The following is a 27,992-nucleotide window of genomic DNA, read 5'->3' as shown; positions in this document are numbered from 1 at the left end:
AAATGAAGTTTTGAACAGATAATTTTAACAAAACTGTTGGCTGTAAAGATAAGTGGTGGGTCCTTAATAAATATAAAAGCATCTAAAATATGGAATTTGAGGTGACAAATTTATAGGATGCCTCTGAACTTATAATAATAATTAAGGATGGCCATTTCTAGATTATATATAATGATCATGAACAACTGTGTCAATATAAGTGGCAAGTTGTAAAATAAACACATATTCAGGGTGAGAACATGTAAAAAGCAAAATCACAAAAATACCGTACTCTGAGGAAAATTAGAAAGTACCTAATTACATGGCAAAATCAAATGACAAAACACATCAAACAAATGGACAACAACTGTCATATTCCTGACTTCGTACAGGCATTTTCAAATGTAGAAAATGTGAGACAATAATGAACCTGGCATTCTGAACAGACATTTTAACTTGCTAGTTCAAAAGGTTACAGTCTGCAGGTAGACAAATCGTCCATCCTGGACAGGTTATTCCGACTCTGTTCTGTTAGCATTTGCTCTTTCTACTATAAAAATATTGTGTGTAAAAAGCAACATATACCAATTGGCAAATCTTTGATATGCTTCAGTCAGTGATTGATTTTTGAATAATTTAATCTAGGATGTAAAAGAGGGACGAAAGATACCAAAGAGACAGTCAAATGCGTCTTCTGATTGGCTGACGTTATTTTGTTATCAGCCCATAGACATAATTTAGTCATGTCACCATGCCATCATCAACGTTTTTTCATGGTTTTCTATGGTTTAAAATAGAATTTAAAATTAAATTATAAGAAATGACTGTTATATTTATTTCTGTCTATTTGAAATAACATAAATAATGTGGTGCACACCGTTAAATAACCCCCTACGAGCGTTCTTCAGTGTGCACCAAATTTTTTATGTTATTTCTTCATAGACAGAAAAAGTATTACAGTCATTCCTTAAAGATATAATATTTGATAAGAAAAGATTGATCAACTAATTGATATATAAGTGTTTTATATATCATAGCTGTCCATTTTTCGTTGGTGGAGAAAGTAGAAGTAAGAAGAGAACCACCACCTCAGCAGAAAAACTGACTAGAGAAGAAAGCATTTGTCACTTGCAGGTTTAAACTTATATCTTTAGAGTTCACCAGCTATTGATACTGTAATTGACTACTTAGACCGCTCTGTCACTGAGGTCCCTGGGAAGAAATGAATGTTTAACTGTATTAAAAAGATAGCACAAATATCAGAGATTTTAAAATATTAATATTGTTCAGTAGTATTTTTGACAGATCACCTAAAGAGAATTGGAGACATTCAGAGGTTTCTGGAGTCAAATTTATTTTGACGCTTAGATTAACAGAATACTTAGGTAAAGTCTGTTAAGTTGGAAATGTACCAAGTAAACAATCTTAATGTGTTTATTGAGACAATATCTAGTCCAAAAAGAGACTGCTTCTTATAAACAAAAATATTCAATAAGTCAACACTTTTATGAAACAAGTTACTGTAAAGGAGTAGGTTCAGTAAGACCACTTTATGGCCCCAAAATATAGCAGTTTTAGAAAATTGTGAAAATGTAATCATTAAGATATTTATTGAAAAGTTGAATGCTCCTGGTACATAAATATGGGCTGTTTTTGACAATACAATGCACATATATCGGGTACTAGCATCATTAAGTCATACTAAATTACTGAAATCTTCACAATTATAGCATTTTTAGACAGTTTACGTCTTAAATAAAAGTGGCCGCATTTGTGTTCATTCATAATATTGAAATGTAAGTTGTATTTGATGATAATACATAATATATATAAAGGTTGAGGATGAACACGGATGAGGTCACTTTCATTTTTGACAAAAAACATCTGAAAAGTGATGATTTTTGGAATATTTGATATTTTTTTCATATTTAAGCTTGAGTCAGGGCGTTTTTAATGACTAAATCAGTTAAAATCTTTCACATAAACAAATTGAATCACTTGAAATAGACACTTAAGTATTTAAAAAGTGTCCGAAATCTTTTGTTAGATGAACCTGAAATTTGAGGCCAAAATCAGCCTTACCGGACCTACTCCTTTGTTCTGTAAATGTCAACCCTGGTGTTGATAGAATAATACATCATAAAGATCATGTGAAAACTAAAAAAATGTGTTTTTTTTAGCATGTACTGGTAACAATGCTCTTATGTTTGTGAATATTGAGGATTCTTTGATATTCATGGGTACACAATTAAATTTTCATGGATAGTTTAATATCATGGTTTTGCCAAAGTCTTTGACTAGCCTATAAAAATTTGTAAAATTTGTACTTTACAAAAACATTTAAATAAGTACTAAAGGTTCACAAAATCCACAAAATCCACGAAAAAATTGGTATACTGCGAATAATAATGAATCCACAGTGCTTATAAATTACATTTCTGAGATGCACTGGTAACACTGCTGTTGAGTTGATGAGTTATGAAATTATGAGTAATGAATTAACAACCAAACTGGTTTTCACAATAGAAGCACTTAAAATAGATACAATTGTATCATGAAGCATCTAGACAGTCTTTTGAGCTGCCTTTCTCAATTGATTTTAGACAAAGCTCAGTTTTAGCAATGACAATTTTGGCAAATGTTGTTATTCCCATTCAGTAGTACCAGGAGGCTATTATTCCCATTCTGTAGTACCAGGAGGCTTGGACGTCAGATCATAAATAACCCTTGATAATCCGGGCACCGTTAAAATCTCTGTAACCATTCTATCTAGCACCTGGAAATATAAAACATTTTCATTGTGATTGATTGATTGATGGCTGGTGTTTAAGGCCACTTTCAACACTATTGGCTATTTGTGCTAGTCTACCTAAGAATCAGACAGTGGTGAAAACATGACAAACAAAAATCCATTAATTCATGTACAAAATGTATAATGATGCAAAAATATACCATTTGTTTCAATGTCCTGTTCTGGTAATTGGAGATAAAATTTGGTTACAATGCATTAGAAATTAACAATTAAGGGGAGATAACTCTGTAATTTCCTATCATTCTCAACAAAGTTGTCTAAAGATTTCTCAAGTTACCAGACACATAGACACTAAAGACCTACCATTTCTATTTCAGGATGAGTGTTACTTCAAAATAGGATGGCTAAGTAGGTGGGTATTTTACAGCCATGTTTTTATTTTTTTCAAAATTGCCTGATTCTTACAAAGACTGGCATTTAATGATCTATTTTATAGATGATTGAAATTGGAGAGTTCAGAAAGAACCAACAACCAGCGACAAGCAACTGACAACCCATGTCAGTAACGATTGAAGTCAACTCAACTGCACCATGCGTGGGATGAACTTACAACCTCAGTGTTGCCAGGCTTGTGATACAGTTATTGAACTACTTATTTACCACTGAGGCCCCCTTTGGATTTTGAATATTTGAATAAAATCTATTATGTTATTTGGATAATAGGACAAAATATAAGTTTATTTATACATGAAGTCCCTCATAATAATACACAATCTTATTGGCCTACCACAATTACCTCACCCCAAACTTGTAAATTGCTGACGACACTTCTGCCGCATAAACAGCACACCTGTCTTTTTTTCTAGAAATCATTATGACTCAGCAAAAAAAAACAACATTATTTTAAAAGGCATAAACAATTGTACAGTTTTAGCAGGCCTGTCTGTTACTGGTACTACTTGTACAAGTAATTTTTATAGGTAACAATTAATTGACATAGTTATGTCTCTTAGACATTCAGACTTTATTACGTGTATAAGTAAAAAGTCATCTTAACTTAATTTCGTAAATTCTTAGGATTTTTTTGCTCTAATAGAATTTTAATTTGTGGGCCTGTTGCATATATCTTTACTAATCATTTAAGTGTAATTTCATGGACAATGAAAATCCCATTTGTCTGTTATCTTCAGAACACTGGTCATTTACAACCCCGAAAGGAGCAATTTTTGAAGGCTTTGCACAAATACTTAAAAAATCTTTGTGCAATTAGTTTCTCTGATGGATTATATTAATGAGATGAAACATAAAAAAATATGACCTAAAGTGGGAAAAATCATTAAAGGCATGATTTTATATATCATGATTTTTTGAGAAAATTAAGGGGAGATTATTCAAGCATTATAATTTACTATATAAGCATTTTTTTTTTACTTCTTCAAGTTAATAAAAATCACTTGTACAAGAAGTACCCTTGATTGCCATTTTTAGCAATCTAAGCTTAATAAAGGAACTTATTGTACCTCCTCCTTTGCCCTTATCATTGAGAGAATACTGAGATTTAAATATCATACAAAGAAGGAAAATTCAAAATATCTTTAGGTATTTATATTTTTTATGATATTGTCGTGGCAAAACAATAAAGACCTTGATTTTGGAATGCATGATTAGATGTTTTGCTTTTGCATTATGGAAGCAAAATAATGGTCCCTTTATACCTCTTCCTTTGTCAATGTTCTTGAAAGAATATTGTAAAGGAGAAGGTTCACGAAGGGTTAGAATTGGCTCTGATTTTTTTTTATGTGTTTTAAACTAGGGCAAAAAATTACAAATTTCACAAAGAAATACTTGTGATAATACTACTAAAACAAAAATATTTTTTCTGGCCCTTTTCTTTACTATTTATGGAGCAATGACCCCTTAAATGAGCATAATTTGTATTAAAAGGTCAATTTTGGTACTTTTTGTCCATGATTTTATTTGTTTTTGGCATAATTAACCTTGGCCTCCATCTACATTTCAAAAAGTTTCTATATTGATGAAATCTATATCAAATTTGGAATTTTTTGGTTACAACACATTCTGGATTGTAGGTGGCGGCCAAGGTGTTTCAAAAGCTTTCAGGTCTGCAAAATGCACAAAATGTCTAAAATGGGCTTACTTTGGCCAATATCTTGTCTTATGAAAAGAACTGATATTTTTAGCATTTAAACTTTGGAAATAGACCCATTTACGAATCAACTTGGTGTTTTATGATAAAGTTGATATTTTAGGCCATTTTGTGCCATTAGTGAACCTTGTCCTTTGATATGATGCTGAAAGCAAGGTCAAATTACCTTTGTGTCTATATGCTGTCCAGGTGTTGCTGGTATACCCGTCATGAAATCATTCGTTATGAATGTGCGTATTGCAATTGACCTTTGACACGACGGAAGGTTCAGTGCAGGATCCCGATCAAAATGTAATGGCGTTATAATCACTGGCATTTGACTCAGTTTATGAACACATTTTTCTTCTATTAATACTTTTGTACACAAATAGTCAGCTTGTCTTAAGGTACTTAGCACTCCACTGGTGAGGTATGTTGGTGTTATATCCTCCAATGGGTATTTAACACTACCACCAAAGATATACACAACCCTAAAAATCAAGACAACCATGTAAAATAATTAAATTTAGTGCTTAAATTCTGTAATGTTTATAATATTCTTATTACTGCAAAAAATTTTGATGGAATAAAAAATGCAAAAATAAATATTTTTTTGGGAATTTCTGAAATTTACAATAATGTATACCTTTAGAATAAAATGTTTAAGAGATTTTTTTCACAATGACTGCGATCTCTACATATTATTTCAATAAACTGGCTAAAATAAAGTTACAAGTTTAAATGCAGGCCACTTAAACTACTTGTCCATGTTGAATGTGAAAAGGGTTGATACAGTATATAGTTGTATAGTCTATATTGTAATATGAGAATGCCAATATTGAATTCACAATTTCACACAATCTTTATGCTGTATTATTCTAGCAACACCAGGGTTGACATTTACAGACTAAATTCACAGTAACTTGTTTCATAAAAATGTTATTGAATATGATATTGATAATCAGCATCTTTATCAAAAACACACAAAAAGAAACAATATATACAGTGTTCCAGTTCATGACCCCAAATCACAACATTGACATTAAAACCAAATGCATCCCTCAGAATTATTCTCCTCCCTCTCCCCCCTCCATAATATCTAACTAAAATAAATCCTTTTCATCTTGATGAATATTTATCGACCATAATTTCTGTTTCAATAATCAAACAAACCATATGGCAATAAATCAATTCCATCAAGATTGAAATACACATCTTGTGGGTCAAAACTTCACTTACAAGGATATGACAACACAATAATCTACTTTCTGTGCAGGTAATTATTACATAAGCTAATGAAATATCGGCCTTCAACATTTAAACAGGAGTATGAAAAAGACAAAATGCTGAAAAGTCTCTTAAGGTGGTACCTAACACTACAGGGAGATAACTCTGTAAAATCACCTAAACGTTTTAATGACGATGTGTTGTAAAGGGAATATTAAGCTTCTCAATGATCAAAATTGTTGTTTGTCAAACTGCTATATAACCAGTGTAATTTTTCTGATAAAACGGTTGGTTCAAATTTTTTGAAACTTTTATATTTTTGTACAAGGATCAAAGTAAGTACTTTGACAAAATTTTATGAAAAATAAACGAGCCAAATTAATTTTGGTGGAAGTCTTGGGTACCACCTTAAAAACGTAAAAATTTGGAGAGAGCATTGTCAGATTATAGTAAGCAAAGCATGAACAAATGACCAGAATTCTATTTGGATTAGAATCAATTTACCTGTTAATATTGTGACAGATTCGTGGGATAAGCTTGGCAAGATACATAAGACTTGTCCACGGCGGTTTCTCATCTGTTGACAACCCAACAACATAACTGTAGGTTCTACAATCACCCTAAAGTAAATAATTGTGTACAATTTGGCAATTAGTATGGCGTTCATTATCACTGAACTAGTATATATTTGTTTAGGGGCCAGCTGAAGGACGCCTCCGGGTGCGGGAATTTCTCGCTACATTGAACACCTGTTGGTGACCTTCTGCTGTTGTTTTTTTATTTGGTCGGGTTGTTGTCTCTTTGACACATTCCCCATTTCCATTCTCAATTTTAGGTGTAAAGATATAACATTCTAAACTTGATTATGCACCAGCATGTTATCATTCATGTGTGAAGTCTGGGTTGTCTACCATTAGTTAGAGTTGTCGTTCTTGAATATATACAAGTTCTTCATGTGAAAAAAATATCAACGTTTGCAGTTTTGATTAAAAAACATATTCTGTTTAAATGATATTAATAGATTGCACTTTGTAAATACAGCTGTTTCTGAAAACACGCCTTTTTTTGGGAGTAATTGAATATTCATAGAAAATTAATGTTGTTTACATACTGGTTCCCAGTTATGCTCTCTGTGTTCCATATCGCAGAGACAGAACTCGGGAATGTTACCAGTAAATAAACATGTGCATATTGTTTACATTGAAATCTGTGGTAACCTTTCATTCGAGGTAGGGGTAGTTAAGAAAATTAGTGTAAGTTTAAACTCTGAGAAGTTCAGGGCATATAAACGTTGAAAGTATGCCATACAGCCCTATATTTTGACCTTTGAAAAAAATTGTGGTGCAAATGAACTTTCAATTCTAGAATAAGATTTTTTTCAAAACTTCATAGCAAAAGTGGTACTGTTTTAGCTGTAAAAGGAGTTCCTAAGGGAAATTGCATTGTCAATATTTACAGAAATGCAACCTTGAAATTGATTATAAAAGACATCAACTATTTGAATATATAGTATTACCTATGATTGTGAAAAGCCAATGAAACATTCTTTTTCAAAATTTATATTCTTATATCAACTTTATGGTAATTGAAGGTAACAACTCTAATTTAAGACCCTCTCCAATAATATCATAGAATATACCACTACCCATAGAGGGCAAATGGAAATGCAAGTTCCATATGACCTATATATTGTATATAGTATATACAGATCTGTACTAGACAAATGGTAAGTATAGGACCATCATGCAGCATACTATCCAGCTCTTAATTGTTTCTTTCTGAAATCTGAAGTTTTTGAAATACTAAGGCTTTTCTACCTCAGGCTTTTCTACCTCAGGCATAGATTACCTTAGCTGTATTTGGCAAAACTTTTAGGAATTTTGGTCCTCAATGCTCTTCAACTTCATACTTTATTTGACCTTTTTACCTTTTTTGGATTCGAGCATCACTGATGAGTCTTTTGTAGACGAAACTTGCGTCTGGTGTATATACAAAATTTAGTCCTGGTATCTATGATGAGTTTATCTATAATACCTGTACACCAACAGTCTTTATAGGCAGTAATGTGGATGTCAAGTTACACTCAGAACTTATTCTTTTTAACTCTTTTCTCTCTTCTTCTGTTGTACTATCTTTTATTCTTGTAATTAGTAAATGAGGCTGAAAATAAAATGCAGTAAAATACATCAAGAAAATTTATGCATGAAGTTAAATGCTATACATTGTTCATGGGTGACCAGATACTCATCTCAAGTCTTTGAGATGTAACCTACTATATAGTTATTTCAAAATAAACTTTATTTTCTAACCAATGCTTAAACTTATGAGATCGCACAAAAGTTTTGTATCAGTACTAGTCTTTCAATTGAAAATCAAAAATGTGTCCAAAGTACATGGATACCCCATCCGCACTATCATTTTGTATGTTCAGTGGACCCTTGAAAATGGGGTAAAAAATCTAGTTTGGCATTAAAATTAGAAAGATCATATCATAGGGAACATGTGTACAAATAAGGTTTCAAGTTGATTGGACTTCCAACCTAATCAAAAACTACCTTGACCAAAAACTTTGACCTGAAGTAGGACAGATGGATAAACGAACTGACACACAGACCAGAAAACATAATGCCCAGAAATGGGGCATAAAAATTGCTACAATGTTACTAAGTTGTCATGCTGATATCCTAAAATCTACATTTTAGGATAAATGATAAAATTTCTTTTAAATTCTTTAAAAAAATATCAGAGCCATAGATTCCACCATCAAAATTGTGCAATAGGATATTTATCCATTTTTAAAAGTTAAATTCTTTATCTTAAAAATCTCTGCAATCCTCATCTCTTAACTTTAAAATATAAATGCATCAAATGGAGAAATAATTGATCACATTTGAGGTAGAATCTATATTTACACTTACAGTTTTCAATGCATTTTCATAATCCACAATAAATCTGAGTAGTACACTGGTTTCTCCAAAGTCTTTACACATGTATGGATGATCACCACAAATCACACGAATAGCTAAACCAGGACCTAGATAGAAAAAGACAGATTCATGCTTGTAATTCTAGCTTTGAATTTCATTTCTAACTAGTTTATTCAAATGGTAATTGGACAGTCAAATTGTGACCAAACAAGTGAAACTGCGAGCTACTGCTCACTGATGATACCCCCGCCGCAAGTGGATAATATTAATATCTCTTGCACGTTAAAGACACCCTTGTAGATTTAGAAAAAGAGTAGGCTAATGCTGCTACAAGGCAGCACTCGCACCCGCAAAGTGGAAAGGGATTAATATAAGTTGCAAAACTTGTTTCCCAATCCACTATAAATAAATATGTTTAAACTAATAGTGTAAAAATATGCAAGTGTTCGGTAAACAGGAAGTTGTCGAGTGATGAATCTGAAAACGCATCACATGGTATAGCTGACTTATATAAATTCTGAAACCAAATTTCAGAAATCCTTGTATTGTAGTTCCTGAGAAAAATGTGACGAAAATTTTCAACTTGGCTATCATGTGTAAAATCATACAATTGTTCGGTAAACAGGAAGTTGTCAAGTGATGAATCTGAAAAGGCATCACACGGTATGGCTAACATATATAAATGTTGATACCAAATTACAGAAAGGGTGGATGTGCAGTTCCTGAGAAAAATGTGACGAAAGTTTCATGGGACGGACTGACGGACGGACTGACAGACAGAGGTAAAACAGTATACCCCCCTTGTTTAAAGCGGGGGTATAAATATGAATATTATTACCTTTTCAATATCAAGTACCTCATGTTTCAATGTCTGTAAAATCAACATTTTTTTTCAAATGGGAAAAACTAGAAATTCTTACATCCTAATGCTAGCAAGTTAAAGGTTTTGTTTGCTTGCTTGTTTGTTTGTATTAAAGTTTGCTCAATCATTGTAATTAATATAAGGATGAGGAATTACACCTGTTTATAAGTAAATTTGATTATTTGATAATGTCCAATCAAATTTAAATATAATGTATACAAGTTTAACTCCGCCTTTTCATATTGTTTCAGATGTCAATCTCAATTAAAATACTTGAGCAAACATTAATACAAACAAGGCAAGCAAGCCAACCAAACTTGCAAGCATTAGGATAATAGCTGTAATCTCACTTTGTGGTACAATTTTCATTTACAAATCAGTATCTCATTCAATTAAATGTTTTGGTGAACAGTTTAAAAGAGCTACCAGTTCAATGTCCAAAATATATATACATGCATACAGTTCAGAAGTTTATGATAAATTTAAATATTTATAATATTTTAAGATAGACCTTCAACATGCAATACAATACCTTTTTCAACTGATTTATATAGTTCGTTCTTATGTTATACCACTGTCCCAGGTAAGGGGAGGGTTGGGATTCCCCTAACATGTTTAACCCGCCACATTATTTATCATGTTTATGTATGTGCCTGTCCCAAGTCAGGAGCCTGTAATTCAGTGGTTGTTGCTTGTTTATGTGTTACATATTTGTTTTTCGTTCATTTTTTACATAAATAAGGCTGTTAGTTTTCTCTTTTGAATTGTTTTACTTTGTCTTATCGGGGCCTTTTATAGCTGACTGTGCGGTATGGTCTTTGTTCATTGTTGAAGTCCGTACAGTGACCTATAGTTGTTAATGTTTGTGTCATTTTGGTCTTTTGTGGATAGTTGTCTCATTGGCAATCATATCACATCTTCTTTTTTATAACATCTGGCTTTAAAGAAAACACTCATAGAATTGTATGGTGTTCCAGCAATACCTGGAAACGGGTGTCTCTGGACCATCTCATCTGGCAGTCCCAAGTCTTTCCCAATCTGACGGACCTCATCTTTATGAAAATCTTTCAAAGGTTCCACAACTCTGCCTTGTTTTCTCAACTCCCTTACTAATTCTGTGTCATTATGATGTGTTTTAATGGCATCTGCTTTACCACTGGCCAACTCTGATGCACTTTCTATCAGGTCAGGTCGTAAAGTACCTAAACATTTTGTCATAAAATATTAATTAGTTATATTGGCACCTCTCTTCCTGTATAACAATGAATCAATTGGGTAAATGCCTCAATTGCAATATTCCTATATATATGTAGACAGAATACAATTTAGAAAGATATCAAATGAATGTGTACAAGTTCAATTTTTCTCCGGTTTCTTAGTGAGTAATGAGTTCACCTTTATTTTGTATGGTAGAAATTTACTTTTGGGTATGAGGTGTTGAAAGCAGATACTGTAAATTCAGAAATTATTGAGAGGTTTTTATTATTGCTAATAATGCGACCGAGTTGTAAACGCAATAATTAAACTCGCATTTTGTAATATTGTAACTAAATTAAGCATGACTTTTCTTAAAATCGTAAAAATTAAAATCGCATTCAAGTGTTAAATGACAAAATCGCATTAATAAATGCACGCAATAATTTCTGAATTTACAGTAGATCTTTTACAATTCCTGTTTAATTTATTCTCATTTTCTGGACATGGAGTGGTTTAAAGCTTGGCTATATAGTCCTATCAACAAAACTGTATGAAGACCTCTAGATGTCTTTTGTGATTTTTGTTCAGTTTTTTTAACTAAAAGGCTTCCATATAAAATTCAAAATCCTTTAAAAAAGAGTCAAAGAAAGCAAATTTTACCTTGACCTAAATATACATCTTCCGGCTTGAGATTTAGCTCTTCTACAAAGTCATTGGCTACCTATAAATATAACAAATTATTTTAATAAATAGAATGGATTCATGTACTATTTCATGGGTAAAGCTATACAATAAATTAATAGTATTAAGAAGTACAAATATTCTATATGCTTGTTTGCAGAGTCGATTTTCACAAAACCACAAATCTGAATATCCAAGTTAATAAATTCGCCGTTTCAGAATCTAATGCATCCTGGTTAATATTTTTAAAAGTGTACACCAAAGAGTTTTGATTGGTTTAAAACGTTACAAACAATGGAAATTCAACCAATGACGTAACGTTCTTTTCACATTTCGGGGTACGAACAATGAAATTACCCATGATGCTGTAGATTCTGAAACGGCCAATTAATCCATGGAAGCTATCAAAGAAACCCATAAAACATGTCATCAGTACATCCTTTGTTAAGGTGGTACTTAACACTACAGGGAGATAACTCTGTAATATCAGCTAAACGTTTTAATTACGTTGCATTGTTAAGTGGATATTAAGCTTTTAAGTGATCAAAATTAGTGTTTGTCAAACTGCTATGTAACCGGTGTAATTTTTTTGACAAATTAGTTGGTTCAATTTTTTGAAATTTTTATATTTTTGTTAAAGGGTCAAAGTAAATACTTTGTCAAAATTTTATGAAAATTAAGCAAGCCAAATTAATTTTAGTGAAGTTCTTGGGTAACACCTTAAATTAAGGAAACAAAAGTAAACTGATGTTCAACTCTTACAAAATGATCAAGATTACAAATCAAATTAACAAATATAAATGACCTTCATGAAGGTATCCCCAATGATATTTCTTTTCTCCTCAGGATTTTCTGTGGTGTTCAGAGTACTTGTTTTCCGTTTCCGTGAGGTACCATCTGACTGTGTAACAGGCACTGCTGTACTTCCTGTGTAGAATGTGTGAGCAGATCGGATCACTGAAATAATTATAATGTGTAACTATATTTTCTATTAATAATCAATATGTTTGTTTAAAATTGAATCCTTCATTTTTTTTATTTTATTGCAGTGTAAAGAAAATGCATTCAACCTTATGTTATAACAAACTTTTAATGGTACAAATTTTAAATTAAGTAAAATCAAGACTTTCATTTGTTCATCTCTGCATTGTTTAAGAGAACAGGTACAGTGAGTAATTGATGTTGTATAATATACATAATAAATAAAAATTAACTTTTGGATTACCTAATTCAATCAAAATAATGGAATTATATGCAACTTCTATGTAATGTGACCATGTTTTTGCACAGTGCGAAATTTCGCTAATTTCATGATAAAGTTTAAATTACAAAAAAATGCCCAATAATAAATTTCTCTTTTTTAAGAAGACACAATCATAGACAAGAACAAAATGTGAAATAAAACCATCACAAACAAGTATGACCCTAAAAATTAGGCTATATAAACTCAGCAAACCTCAAACATTTCACAGGCACTAAAGTGAGATTTTATACCTTTGACATCGAGACCTATTTCACAGGCACTAAAGTGAGATTTTATACCTTTAACATCGAGACCTATTTTACAGGCAGTAAAGTGAGATTTTATACCTTTGACATCGAGACCTATTTCACAGGCACTAAAGTGAGATTTTATACCTTTGACATCGAGACCTATTTCACAGGCAGTAAAGTGGGATTTTATACCTTTGACATCGAGACCTATTTCACAGGCAGTAAAGTGGGATGTTATACCTTTGACATCGAGACCTATTTTACAAGCACTAAAGTGGGATTTCATACCTTTGACATTGAGACCTATTTCACAGGCAGTAAAGTGGGATTTTATACCTTTGACATCGAGACCTATTTTACAAGCACTAAAGTGGGATTTTATACATTTGACATCGAGACCTATTTCACAGGCAGTAAAGTGGGATTTTATACCTTTGACATCAAGACCTATTTCACAGGCAGTAAAGTGGGATTTTATACATTTGACATTGAGACCTATTTCACAGGCAGTAAAGTGAGATTTTATACCTTTGACATCGAGACCTTTTTCACAGGCAGTAAAGTGGGATTTTATACCTTTGACATCGAGACCTATTTCACAGACAGTAAAGTGAGATTTTATACCTTTGACATCGAGACCTATTTCACAGGCAGTAAAGTGAGATTTATACCTTTGACATCGAGACCTATTTCACAGGCAGTAAAGTGAGATTTATACCTTTGACATCGAGACCTATTTCACAAGCACTAAAGTGGGATTTTATACCTTTGACATTGAGACCTATTTCACAGGCAGTAAAGTGAGATTTTATACCTTTGACATCGAGACCTATTTCACAGGCAGTAAAGTGAGATTTTATACCTTTGACATCGAGACCTATTTCGTTCAAAGACACTTCTACATGATTACTCTCGTTCTTCCTCATAAAACCATTGTCTATATGTACAGCTATCACTTGGTCATCCTTCAGAGCTTTGTGTAGTAAGGCTGCACATACTGTCGAATCAACGCCACCACTCAGTAACATCTGTAAGACACAAAACATACAATCACTCAATTATATTGGAAAGAAAGAAAATTCTTCATTTCCTCACGAAATTTTTTATCAATATAGAGGTCATGTTTTGAGACTCATTTTTTAACATTTAAAAATTTAAAAATATTTAACAATACTAATATTATATAAGTTTTCTGTAAACATCAGCTGATAAGTGATCAAAGTGAAAACACATCTGACACAAAGGAAAACATCCCCGCAAGCTTGATTCCAAACTTCAGAAAGCCTTCAAAAAATTAATGTTGACCCTAAGAAAATTGCAACAAGAATTTCTAAATGGTCAGACTCTTGCCCCCAATGTGCTTTATAATTCTGTTACAGTCCATAGACGAACATACTGTAAACACTTACTAAAACTTGATGATCCCCAGCGGTTTCTTTGATGTATTTGACACAACTTTCCTCCCTAGACTCCATGGTATACTTACTAAAACTTTATGATCCCCAGCGGTTTCTCTGATGTATTTGACACAACTTTCCTGCCTAGATTCCATGGTATACTTACTAAAACTTTATGATCCCCAGCGGTTTTTCTGATGTATTTGACAAAACTTTTCTCCATAGATTTCATGGTATACTTACTAAAACTTTATTATGATCCCCAGCAGTTTCTCTGATGTATTTGACACAACTTTTCTCCATAGATTCCATGGTATACTAACTAAAACTTTATGATCCCCAGCGGTTTCTCTGATGTATTTGACACAACTTTCCTGCCTAGATTCCATGGTATACTTACTAAAACTTTATGATCCCCAGCGGTTTCTCTGATGTATTTGACACAAGTTTCCTGCCTAGATTCCATGGTATACTTACTAAAACTTTATGATCCCCAGCGGTTTCTCTGATGTATTTGACACAAGTTTCCTCCCTAGATTCCATGGTATATTTCCCTTCAATCTTGGCTATGTTATGTAAGAAGTTTTTAATCATTTGTCTACCATTGTCTGTTAGGTCTACTTCTGGATGGAACTGTACACCATATAAATTCATCTTCTCATTGGCTATTCCTATTGAGAGAAAAAAACAGGATAATTATAGGACAAGTATAAAACCTGGATTGAATACAGTAACATCTTAACAATTTAATTTAGGGGAAAATTGCACTTCTCCACTGAAAAAAAAGAATATTCAAAAACATAATGTACTACTGTAAAATCAGAAATTTTTGCATGCATTCATTATTGCGATTTCAGAGTAAAAGACCAAAATGCCAGATTAATTCTTTCGATTTCAGAAACATTCAGAATGTGCATTCTTATTATTGCAATACTTTACCATACACATTAATCGCATTAATAAAAATGTTCCAATAATTTCTGAATTTACATTATCACTTCTCTTGTCATGAAAATACTTACATTCTATAATATCATTTTAATCCTTTATAAGCAACTCCAATTTTAAGGAAACACTACATCAAATAGTCAAGCATACATAAATGATTACAAAACCCATGTCCAAGAACACAATGTTCCTTTCTTAACACTCCATCACCAATATCACACATTTACTCAAAATTGAAAATCTTCACTGACTTTCATATCTTGTGAAAACACTGCATTATTTTCAAAACATGTGCATTTTAGAAACATTACCTATTCTACTTCCACAAAAACCTAAATTATAAATGACATTATTTTTGTTTTGGAGTAAACCATAGTCCATTAGATTCTGAAACAGCAAACAGCTAGAATAAAATTTATTTGACAATTTTAATTTCATAAAATTTTAACAAAATATTTACTTATAATAGACATGTTAGACCCTTTAACAAATATAAAAACAAAAATTTAACTAAACAATTTTTCAGAAAAACTTTCATCGGACATAAAGCAGTTTGATGAACACTAATTTTGATTAATGAGAAACTTAATATTTTCTTTAAAATCACAGGTGAATAAAACATTCACCAGATTTTTTTAGAGTTATCTCCCTGAACATACTGTTATGTACCACCTAAAGACTATAGAAACCTACCTGCTACAATATCCCCTGAAGTAGCAATTGATTTAAATCCTTTGGCTACTTGATCTATACTGTCACCATGCGTTAGTAAGACTGACTGCTGCTTGTTCAGACCTCTGAAAACAAATCAAGTATAAATAAATATTTATAGAATTACAGAGTTCTTGATTTTTTTTTATATCTGGTGGTCCCTGAAGAAAAAGTGCTATATCTTTTACAAATTACCAAAATCATGTCCGTCCTTTGCAAATTTTGGTGGTCAAATCACTCAGAACACCAATTTTCAAGAACTCTGGACTAAAGAAATTGTTGTTATCAAATTGATATTACACAATAGCTTTGATATCCTAATACCATATATCTTAGATTGTTTTTTCCACTAGTTGTGTTTTGGGTTAAAATGGCTTTTAAATCTTCAATGTGTTCAATATTCATGTTTTGGATTTTGTATATAAATACCAGAAAATGGTCATATAAGGTAAATTTGTCCTAAAATCTAATAACGAATCCACTCAATATTTCTCAAAAGCTTAGATTCTTTGATTGTTTATTATGCTACAATTGATCAGATGATAAAAGCTTAATTACTAGTACTGACTTTTGATTGGCTAGTTATCAATGATCCCAATGATTGTCTCTCTTGGGTCAAGTTCAAAATCATAAACAAACAAAATTTCATGAAATTATGTTTTAGGGTTATTTTCCTGGCCATGATTGTGTTCTAGGGACAAAGGCCATAATCATGACCACACCTTGACAAGTATTATTAAATGAAGTTCAAACAATAATAGGAATTGAGAAAGATACTTATGGGATTTTCTACACATGGTGTAAAGAGGTCTCTATATAAAGGGATCATTAAAGATATTAAAATTAATTACAAAATATTTATAGACTCTCCTGATTTTTTTTAAAGAGTTATTAAATAGGAATATATATGGATATAACTGTTCATGTTGAAAGAAACTAGCTATACACTGAGGAATGACAACTTTTAGTATTATTTAGTATTATTTAGTATTATGAAAACAGATCTTTTTTATAGCTGACTATGTGGTATTGGGTTTGTTCATCGTTGAAGGCAGGATAGTGCCCTTTCATTGTTAATTTTTGTGTCATTTGGTTTCTTGAAGAAAGTTGTCTCATTGGCAATCATACCATGTCTTCTTATTCTTATACTTATATAACTATTTTCTCATTGGCAATCATACCATGTCTTCTTATTCTTATACTTATATAACTATTTTCTCATTGGCAATCATACCATGTCTTCTTATTCTTATACTTATATAACTATTTTCTCATTGGCAATCATACTATGTCTTCTTATTCTTATACTTATATAACTATTTCCTCATTGGCAATCATCATACCATATCTTTTTATTCTTATACTTATATAACTATTTTGTATTTACATTTATCGCATTGAGTATTTATTTGTCGCTGGAAATTCAGAAAATCCATTATATATATCTTACTTAAACAAACTACATTTGGTATCCACAGTGATTGTGAATTGGCCATCTTCCCTGGCCTCTTTCTTTTTCACAGTACCATTGAATTCTTTGTTTAACATCTGAAAAATTTCAAATTTGGTAATATAACATATATGTAGATTTTTTTTTTAGAAAATTCATGCCTCTTTATGTAGATAAAAATCTCTCATATTTAACAATTTCATGCATATATATGCCAGACATTTCTGTAAGTAATGCAAAAAACAAATTTCATGAATCGCATCAGGAACATGTAAAACTTTTAAAAGATCTTCCATTTTTGTATGATGTAATTTGAGTTATGAGTTATTTCCCTTGTCTACTATTGTGTATAAATCAAATCAGTGTTTACCTGCTTTCTGTAACAAATTTCATAAATAGGAACACCAAGCTTTTGGAATGTGAATGGATCACACATCTATAGTTACCTGCATCCCATAACAAATACCTAGGACTAGCTATAAAAGTCCACATCTGAATATGTTCCTAATAGGAGCACCACACTTGGATCACACATCTATAGTTACCTGCATCCCATAACAAATACCCAGGACTTGAAGTCCACATCTAAATATGTCCTTAATAGGAGCATCACACTTGGATCACATAAAAGAGGGACGAAAGATACCAAAGGGACAGTCAAACTCATAAATCTAAAACAAACTGACAACGCCATGGCTAAAAAATTAAAAAGACAAACAGAAAAACAACAATAGTACATGTGACACAACATAGAAAACTAAAGAATAAACAACACGAACCCCACCAAAAACTAGGGGTGATCTCAGGTGCTCCGGCAGGGTAAGCAGATCCTGCTCCACATGCAGCACCCGTCATGTTGCTTATGTGATTACAAATCCGGTAAATAGTCTAATTCGGTAGGTCAAATTCATGAAAGGGAAGGGGATTGTAGTTACGACGTAAGGAACATATCTGATATCATTTGTGAAACAGTTATTCCATAACGGTCAACCAACTCGTGATGGCGTCCGTAAAATTTACGAAGGGATGATTTCAACTTTACTATTTGGAACTCTTGGTTTTATAGCTTCCTTGTGAGCAGTAACCCTCTATCAAGAAAATCATGATAGGAAATGCAAGCACGGGAATATCGTATCAATTGGGGGATATATACCCTGTATGCAGGTGCTGATGGAATGTTGCTACTTAGAAATGGAAAGTTCACAATTGGAAAGCTGAAATCAACTCTTTTGTCGTAAAGTTTTGTCTTCAACCGACCCTCATTGTCAATTTCTAAATGTAAGTCAAGATATGAAGCCGACTTAACTGTATCTGTAGTATCCTTTATCTCCAATTCGATGGGATAGATGCGATCCACATAGTCACCAAATTTTGAATTGTTTAGTGAAAGAACGTCATCTATATAGTGGAAAGAAGAGTTAAAGGATATTGCTAACTTCTTTCTTCCTTAGAAGTTCCTGCATGAAGTCAGCCTCATAATAATAAAGAAACAAGTCAGCTAGTAGAGGGGCACAGTTTGTTCCCATTGGGATGCCGACAGTCTGTTGAAAAACAAGTCCTCCAAACGTAACAAATATGTTGTCAATCAAGAAATCAAGCATCTTGATAATATCGGTTTCAGAGAATTTTTTGTTTGGATCAGAATGATTCTTTACAAAGTAGGATTTATCCCTCCCTAAGACAAGATACTTGTATCTACGTTGGCCATTCTTTTTTATGAAGCAAAGTAATACCAACTCTTTTAATTTGTCTTTTAGTTTGGAATGTGGAATACTTGTGTAAAGAGTAGAAAAGTCAAATGTTTTAATACTGTTACAAGATGAAAGAGAGTTAGATTGTATGTACTCTAAAAGATCTTTGGAATTTTTAAGTATCCACATCTGATTCACGCCACCTCTAGAATAGGCAGTTTCACAATAACTTTGAAGCCCGTCTTTGATTGCTGATAAAGTAGATGTTAATAATTTAGAAAGGGGTTTCGTGGAGCACTTGGAAGACCCAGCAATATACTGTCGTTTGTAAGGACACTTATGAAGTTAAGGTAATCAATACAGTGATGGAAGATCCAGTTTCATCTTCGGTTGAAATACCAAGGAACAAAGAACAGACCTATGATTATCCAGGATTTCCTCTTTGGTAAGTGTCGTGAGGGTATATGTTGAGTTTCCAAGTGAATTGTCTATACCTAATTCGTTTATCAAGCAATTAATGTAATGTATTTACATTTACCTAAATCCCATAATAAATACCGAGGATTTGACGTCCACACTTGAACATGTCTGGATCATATCTGCATTAACCTGCTTTACCATGTTTACATAGCAAGTATCCTTAATAGGAACACCACCATTTAACATATCTATAGATCACATATCTTTATTTACCTGCATCCCATAACAAATCCCCAGGACTGGAAGTCCACATCTAAATATATCAGGATCATATCTTGGAGCATCTTCAGCATAAACAGAACTAGGCCCACCTGATATAATAATAGCTCTAAAAGTAGAAATTGATGAAATTTTAATTTAATAGAAGAGGAAAACAGAATTTCTTACTTTTTAGAAGCACCTGAGGTCATTTCTGGTTTTTTATTGGGATTTCGGTGCTTAGTCTTTGTTACCTAAGTGATTTAAAAGAGGCTTTTTAAAAACACCAACAGTTAATGTCTATTAGTTCCAGGGTTGGCAAAGTATGACCTGTACGGGAAAACCCAGGCGGGAATTCTCGGGTTTTCCCGGGCTGGGCAATACTTCCAGAAATGGGTAATATTGGGCAATATGATTTTTTAAGGTTATTTCAGCACAAAAAAGTAAAGACTTGTTGTAGTTTCATAGTATTTTAGCTAAATATATACATTTTATACAGATAACCATTGAGAGTCATTTCTAGAAGCTTGAAAAATCTTTTTTCCACTACTCCTATGGAGACAGAATATAAAATTTGAACATTTTAGGATACCGTATAGCGGGTTATTTTCGCGGGTGTAAAATTTCGCGATTTACATTGAATAAGGTAAACGAAATATTTTGGCGGTTATTATTTTGGCCGATTTAAAACTTTCATCAATACCTTTGCATGTACACTTTTAATTGGCGGATTTTATTTTGGCGATTTTGTTCTATCTGCGAAAATAAGCGAAAATTTACACCCCGCGAAAATAACCCGCTATACGGTACCTTGTTAATTTCCATATATACAGTCATGACAGTATTGTTTTAATAATCCAAACTTTAAAAAAATGTATTTTAAATTTATAGCAGTGTTTATGTGAATTATAAATTTAAATTTCTATGCAATCGTATTGCTAAATAAACACCCTACAGGGTCAAGTCATTAACACTTATAGAAATGAAATGGCTGAATATTGTTATATAAAGAATTATAGGCGGATATAAATATGTATGCAGCAATTCCTGGGTGAGCAATAATGAAATCATAATATTGTCAATTGTTCAACATATGCAAACAATTAATGCATGCCAAATTTCTGAATTTACAGAAAAAGTAATGACCATACCTGTATCCCTTTTCCTTGATTGTAAAAGCTGGAGTATCTAAAGGAAGTACATCTGATTCTATATTTTGTTCCCTCACCCGTCTATCTATTACCTAACAAACAAATAGTAATAATAAGGCTGTTAGTTTTCTTGTTTGAATTGTTTTACATTGTCTTATCGGGATCTTTTATAGATGACTATGCGGTATGAGCTTTGCTCATTGTTGAAGGCTTGTACGGTGACCTCTAGTTGTTAATGTCTACATGTCATTTTGGTTTTTTGTGGATAGTTGTCTCATTGTCAATCATATCACATCTTCTTTTTTATAGTGTAAACCAGAGTAGGATAAAGTGGACAAAGAGGGCTATGTTTCTCATGGTTTATATGATTATTTTATCATGAAATCTTCCAAAAAATGTGTCTATATAAACATGTATTACATTACCTTTTTTTTAATTACACATACATGATACACCAAAAAATCTTGGACCTGCCTATGCACAAAATGTATATATCTTACTGTAATTATATAATATGTGTACATAAAATGATAAGTTAAACATGTTAAAACTTCTAAACCATTGTTATTTTTTAAATACATGTATCTTTTTTTGGTGGCTGTCTTATTGAGGTACAGGTTTTGCAGATAAGGCAGTTTACGATATTCAAATTTGCGATCTATCCAATATTAGTATAAAGGGCATCATACATTACTGTTCTTACCTTTCCATACTGTGCTCCTGCATCTAGTATAACAACTTTGTCTCTGTTTTCTGTCTCTCCATTAACACTGGCAGATCCATTCATTGCACTCTAACAAAAAAGTAGATTATAGAAATCAACATCTTTAATTCTAGTATACATGGTATACATGTATATAGTACATGTATAGTAAATTATATGTTCATGTAAATTGACAATTCTTTTTTGTTTTATTGTATTGTTGCTTTTAAATACTGTTGCATTGTTGTTCTTTTACATCTTTTATCTATAAATGAACACGTCATATATTCATTTCGTAATTTGGCGTATAAATATTCGCATATACTTAAATCAGTAATTCGGTTTTCACACATATATATATCAAGATTTCGAGCATTTTCTCTTGTCGAGAAAAAATTACTGATCAGATCGAAACGTATACTGACCTTGGTAATATGAGTGAACCTGAACCGGAATTGCCTATACGAATTCATTGCAGTGAAGAATGTGAAGGATCTACTTGATTTTCACCCGAGGATGCCTTATGGCTGTTTACCCAGAGCCTTGATTTGACATTGAGAAAGCATAAAGAAGAGCTATTCAAGGAGATTGACACAAGAATTGGTGCTAAAGAGGCTGAAAGTGTACCTCCAGTTAAACAGATTCCTAAATTCAGGTACGACGGTAATGAAAAACAATTTAGTTTTAACAGAGAACGTTAAACAGAACTTGAAAAGACCCTCAAACTCATAGAGAAAGACTCTCCAGCTTTAGCCATTTAGTATCTAGAAAAGAGCATAAAGACCCTAAAGGAAAGAAAAAAGCTTCTTCGCATAGCCAACAAGTACAGGTGGGAGGTAGTGGACGAATATATAGGCATCCAGAGGGGACCAACGACGCAACTAAGTTAAGACAAACAGATTACCGTGCTACAGCTAAGAGACGTGACAAAGTAAAGACCTGTCCTGCTCCTTATATATATTATATTTCAGAACCAGAGAGTCCCCAAGTTCCTCAAGATGAGCCTTTTCGTAAAACTTCATCAGCATCTACAAGAGAAGTATCTAGAAACTACAAATATCCGGCTGCACAAGGATCACAAACCTGCACAGGACCTCGTACCAGTTTCTACAACCAGAATGAGTACTTCACCAGTTCACAACCAACAGACAGGTGAGGGGGGATAGGACCTTTATCGGGACTGCGTGATCGGGTGTTTTTTAGCTCGGGATTTCAGGATTGACCCTTTCGGGATCAGGGAATACTTTTTATCAAATTACGGGATATGGGATTTCAATTTAATTAAATTCTGGACCTCAGGATTTTGTGATTTTAAGCCAGGGATTTTGGGATCATGACCCCTCTTACCCTCCCTCACAGGTGTTATAACTGTAAATATATATTGTGAACTTTTAAACCGATCTGAAAAGAAGTGCTCCTTTGAAGGAGGGAATTCCTTAAACAGATACAGAATGGCGAGGGTCACTAGGCCTATCACTGCCCAAAGAGACGTAGGTTCCAACCAGCCGAGACCAGTGGTTCTTCAGGAGCAAAGTGATGAAACAGTTAAGTACAATGTATCTCCTTTTATAAGTCACGATCAAGATTTTGAATTTAAGTGCACCTCAGCCAGCTCATTTAGAGTAGATAATGAGGGAGGGTAGGAGGGGTCCTGATCCCGAAATCCCAAGCTTAAAAACACGAAATCCTGAGGTCAGAAATTCCAAAAAAGAATTCCTGGATCCCGAAAGGGTCAATCCTGAAATCCTGAGGTTAAAAACACTCTATCCCGGAGTCCCGATAAAGGTCCAATCCCCCCTCGATAATTTACTGAGAATTTTTTATTTTTTCTGAGACGCGTGCGTACGTCCCAGAAAAAAAAATTAGCCTTGCCAGATGTCATAATTATTTCGACTAGGGTATGAGCTGCCAACAAATCATTATGTGTTCAGTGTGTGTAAAGTTAAACATGGTAAAGGTTTTGATGGAGGTCTCTTTTATTAATAAGGCTCATATTCAATATTGCGCCAAACATCATTTAAAAATTATGATTTCAAGACTACGTTCCTGTTTCTACTGATTATGCTTTTAGTCACATGAACTCTAAATACCTTGTGATCGCCCAATGTGTCTCGCAGAACGAAATTAGGTGCAGTCCAATGTGTTTTTGCAGGGGAATATAAGTAAGGGGGAGGGAAACCAATGTTAATATGCTGGGAAGATCTTATTCGAACCTGTTGGGACTTTACCATATCAAATGAGTAAATATCAGATATAATCGAAAAATAAATCGTATCGTGTCATTGGTTTAAAAACGTTTACGTCAAAACGACAATAACTTAGAACATGAATATTGATATATTTGAACTCTATTATTCTAAAATTGAAAGGTCAATACACAGTTTGATAACAAACTAACGCGTATTAATTACATCCATGGGCTTGTTCGACTCATGATATTTATGAGGGGGAGAACAGGGGTAAGGGAGACAGGGAGAAAGGGGGTAGGAAAAAGGAGAAAGGGTGGGAGAAAGGAGAAAGGAGAGGAAGGCTTGGAGAAAGGAGAAAAAGTTGGAGAAAAAAATAAAATATGAAAAAATAAAATATCTCTCTTTTTTCCGGTAAATTAAAAAAAAAAAAATAAGGAGAAGAGGGGTAGGAGAAAGGAGAAAAGGGGTGGGAGGAGGGAGAAGGGTACCCCCTGTCCTCCCCCTCATTTATATATGATTAGTAAAATGGCAACCTTCAATTTATTTGTTTCTGTTGTGCACACATTTTTGAAGATTACATGATTAACGAATCTCAAATATTTATCTATGGAATCAGTAAAACTCCAAATCAAATTTGCGAAAGGTCTTCTAAATGTTAATTCAAAGGCAGTAAATACAGCTGTATTAGCTGAATTGGGAATGTACCCTATTGGTATACAGGCCCTTAAGTCTTGTATAGGATTTTGGTTACATATTTTAAAGTCAAATGAAAATGAGTCTTTATTATATAATGTTTATAAAGCTAACAAGCAGTTAAATGATGGATTTGCTTCAAAAGTTAAAATGCTACTTTCAAAATTAAATTTCACTCATGTTTGGGAAAATCAAAGTACCTTCTCTAAAAAAACGATTACTATTAGCCGTCGTGAAGAAGCTCAATGAAAATTACATTATATTTTGGAAAAATTGTCTCTTTAATGATGAAAATTCAATAAATGGAAATAAACTAAGAACCTACAGAAAATTTAAAGTTAAGTATGAACTAGAAAAGTACCTTTTATTGAATTTAGATAAAAATGTTACAAAAAATTATGCTAAAATAAGAATAAGTAATAGTATGTTGGCTGTTGAACGTGGAAGATACAACAAAACAGCTCTAGAAAATAGAATATGTCCTTTATGCCATAAAGAGTTGGAAGATGAATTTCATTTCATCATTACATGTTCAGAAATTAATAAAACTAGGATCAAAATGTTTAATGAAATTTCTAATATTGTCCCCTGTTTTAATTCCATGAGTGAAGAAAATAAATTTGATTTTATATTTTCCTGCGAAGAATGTGATATTTTACTTATCATTGTTAACTACATAAGTGAAATGTATAATGAGAGAAACAATTATAATGTCAATATATGAACTGTGTAATGTATATTATAACATATTTTTTGATACATAAGCATAATATTTTAATACATAACTTTAAAGAGGAGGCATGCTGTCAAAAATAGTATTATAATTAATACTATTGATCTATGTTTTTGTTTTTCTTTCCGGAATGCTACATGTTTGTAGTGTAACTGTTTATTGACTATCGTTTTGTAACTTTAATATGCCTGTTTGTTTGTTTTTTGTTGTGTATTTTAGTAACAATCCTATTGTTTGGATTTCAAACTAATAAAATTCTTATTCTTATTCTTATTCTTCTTATAACGCTTCGAATCTAGTGACAGTTAATTTGCATTCTATCTGCAATGCTCCTTTACACGTGCACATGTCACCAGGCCGTTGTATTATGATTCTTAACTTTGTTACTCTTGAGTCAGTGATGATTATTTAATTTGTGTCATTTTCATCTTTTATAGAGTTTTCTTGTTCTAAAACATGAATGCACAATTAAGCTATTTAATTAAAACACTGAAAAAGCGGCTTGTCAGTAGTAATTGTACTTATGACAGTACCCTAGACAAGTAGTATATTTTATTCCAGTTTTCTGATTTTTCTTTACTTTTTTGACCCAGTGTCTCGCCTACTTCTGTTGTAAAAGAGTGTAAGCACAAAATGTAGTAGAAAATCAATTCGGAAAGTCCATATGGCAAAATCAAATAACAAAACACATCTAAAAACGAATGGACAAGAACTGTCAAATTCCTGACTTGGTACAGGTATTTTCAAATGTATAGTAGGCTCAACAAAAAATAAGGAAAACAGATTTAAAAAAAATCGCAGTCTTTTATAGATACTGTATATATATTTTGATTTTGTCTATGTGTGGTCAAAATCCATATGTGATTATGAATTAATGGATTTGTATAGTTACAATACAAATCCTTGATGAATCTGATAAAAGCAAACTTTTAAGGCACCCTGTGTCATGTGAAAAAAGTCCATTTAAAAGTAATTAATATACGGAAAACAGAAAATAAATTATCATAAAATATCCTTCTAGATACTAGCATTTGGTCATAATCTAGAGTCTATCCAAGTTATGTACGAATCCAGGATAGTAAGTTAAGTGTTATTAAAAAAACTAAAAAAACAAGAATGTGTCCCAGTACACGGATGCCCCACTCGCACAATCATTTAATATGTCCAATGGATTGTGAAATTTGGAGTTAAAACTATAATTTGGCATTAATATTAAAAAGATCATATCATAAACTAAGTTTCAAATTGATAGGCCTTCAACTTCATAAAAAACTACCTTGACCAAACACTTTGACCTGAAGCGGGACAGACTACTATAGTAGGTAGGGCATAAAAGATCATAAAAATCCAGAGTTAATGAAATGATAGCTGGCAGAAAAACTAAGTCCATTTAATCATAAGTAAAATAAGGAATACGTACCTTTTTTTCAAAATTTAATTCTGGATGGTTACTTTCTTTACATCATAAACAAGCTTCCTTCAAAGTTTGGTAGAAATCGAAAACAGTTTCAGAAAGTTATTAAAATTCCACAAACTTTAACCAAAGAGTGAACATTTGTGGACATAGCACCGCCGACGAAGAAATGTAGGATCGCCTTCTCGCCTTTGATACAAAAGGTAGGCTTAACAAACACAAAGTCAAGTGGCATGGTTGTCAATGAGGATCAATGAGACAACTCTCCACAAGATACCAATATGAAAAAGAAATTAACAACTATATATAGGTCATGCAACGACGTCTGATGGCCCCAAAAGCTAACTATTAAAAGGAGAAAACTAATGTTGTAAATATACAGAGGCGGATTTAGGGGGGCCAGGGACCCGCCCCCCCTTTTTTTGGGAAAAAAATTTGCTGGTTGCTTAAATAGGGAATCACTGAAGTGTGACTGTAGCGGACCCCCTCTTAGGTCAGTAAGTGGGCCCCCACTTATGAAAAATCTTGGATCCGCCACTGATATGTACAAAATAATGAACGAAAAACAAGTATGAAATATAGAAACTAACGAAAACCACAGATTGCAGGCTCCTGATTTGGGGAAAACACATACAGAATAAGGAGTTTAAACATGGTATTGGGCGCCTACCTTCCACTTAGATGGGCTATGGTAGAATATTCCAATATAAGAACAAACCATTAGACTCAAATCATCAGATGGTTACAAATAGAAATACATCTAACAATAACAGACTGTACCATCTATTCTCCTTGTATTTTAATATATGATAAACAAGATAACATTTCCCTTTGACACCAAGCTGTGATATATTCCAGACGAGGATCAAGTCATTTTGAAAAGGAATTCCGATCCTAGGAAAACACCCTTTGACACCAAGCTGTGATATATTCCAGGAGAGGATCCAGTCATTTTGAAAAGAAATTCCG

General features: G+C 32.7%; 1 protein-coding gene across 4 annotated transcripts in view; it reads right to left on the bottom strand.

The window, feature by feature from the left end:
- Positions 1–1,399: 1,399 nt before the first annotated feature.
- The window catches only part of LOC134692084 (GMP synthase [glutamine-hydrolyzing]-like), a 32,857-nt gene continuing 6,264 nt past the window's right edge, over positions 1,400–27,992 (bottom strand). For 2 of the 4 annotated variants that reach the window (XM_063552453.1, XM_063552452.1), the window contains exons 2-16: positions 21,995–22,084; positions 21,292–21,383; positions 20,156–20,270; positions 17,772–17,869; positions 16,304–16,407; positions 15,140–15,333; positions 14,128–14,293; positions 12,577–12,728; positions 11,751–11,811; positions 10,877–11,095; positions 9,023–9,138; positions 8,139–8,264; positions 6,609–6,724; positions 5,065–5,368; positions 1,400–2,755 (exon numbers count right to left, since the gene is read on the bottom strand). In XM_063552453.1, the coding sequence (XP_063408523.1) occupies positions 2,654–2,755; positions 5,065–5,368; positions 6,609–6,724; positions 8,139–8,264; positions 9,023–9,138; positions 10,877–11,095; positions 11,751–11,811; positions 12,577–12,728; positions 14,128–14,293; positions 15,140–15,333; positions 16,304–16,407; positions 17,772–17,869; positions 20,156–20,270; positions 21,292–21,383; positions 21,995–22,078 (2,049 nt within the window). In that variant the 5' untranslated portion in view covers positions 22,079–22,084 and the 3' untranslated portion in view covers positions 1,400–2,653. Of the gene's footprint in view, positions 2,756–5,064; positions 5,369–6,608; positions 6,725–8,138; positions 8,265–9,022; positions 9,139–10,876; positions 11,096–11,750; positions 11,812–12,576; positions 12,729–13,697; positions 13,713–14,127; positions 14,294–15,139; positions 15,334–16,303; positions 16,408–17,771; positions 17,870–20,155; positions 20,271–21,291; positions 21,384–21,994; positions 22,085–24,084; positions 24,144–27,992 lie in introns of all 4 variants that reach the window. The other 2 variants (XM_063552451.1, XM_063552450.1) reach the window with 2 other exon arrangements.

Source organism: Mytilus trossulus, chromosome 12 (assembly GCF_036588685.1).
Source record: "Mytilus trossulus isolate FHL-02 chromosome 12, PNRI_Mtr1.1.1.hap1, whole genome shotgun sequence".
Lineage (NCBI taxonomy): Eukaryota > Metazoa > Mollusca > Bivalvia > Mytilida > Mytilidae > Mytilus > Mytilus trossulus.
This window is presented reverse-complemented; position numbering and strand designations above follow the sequence as displayed.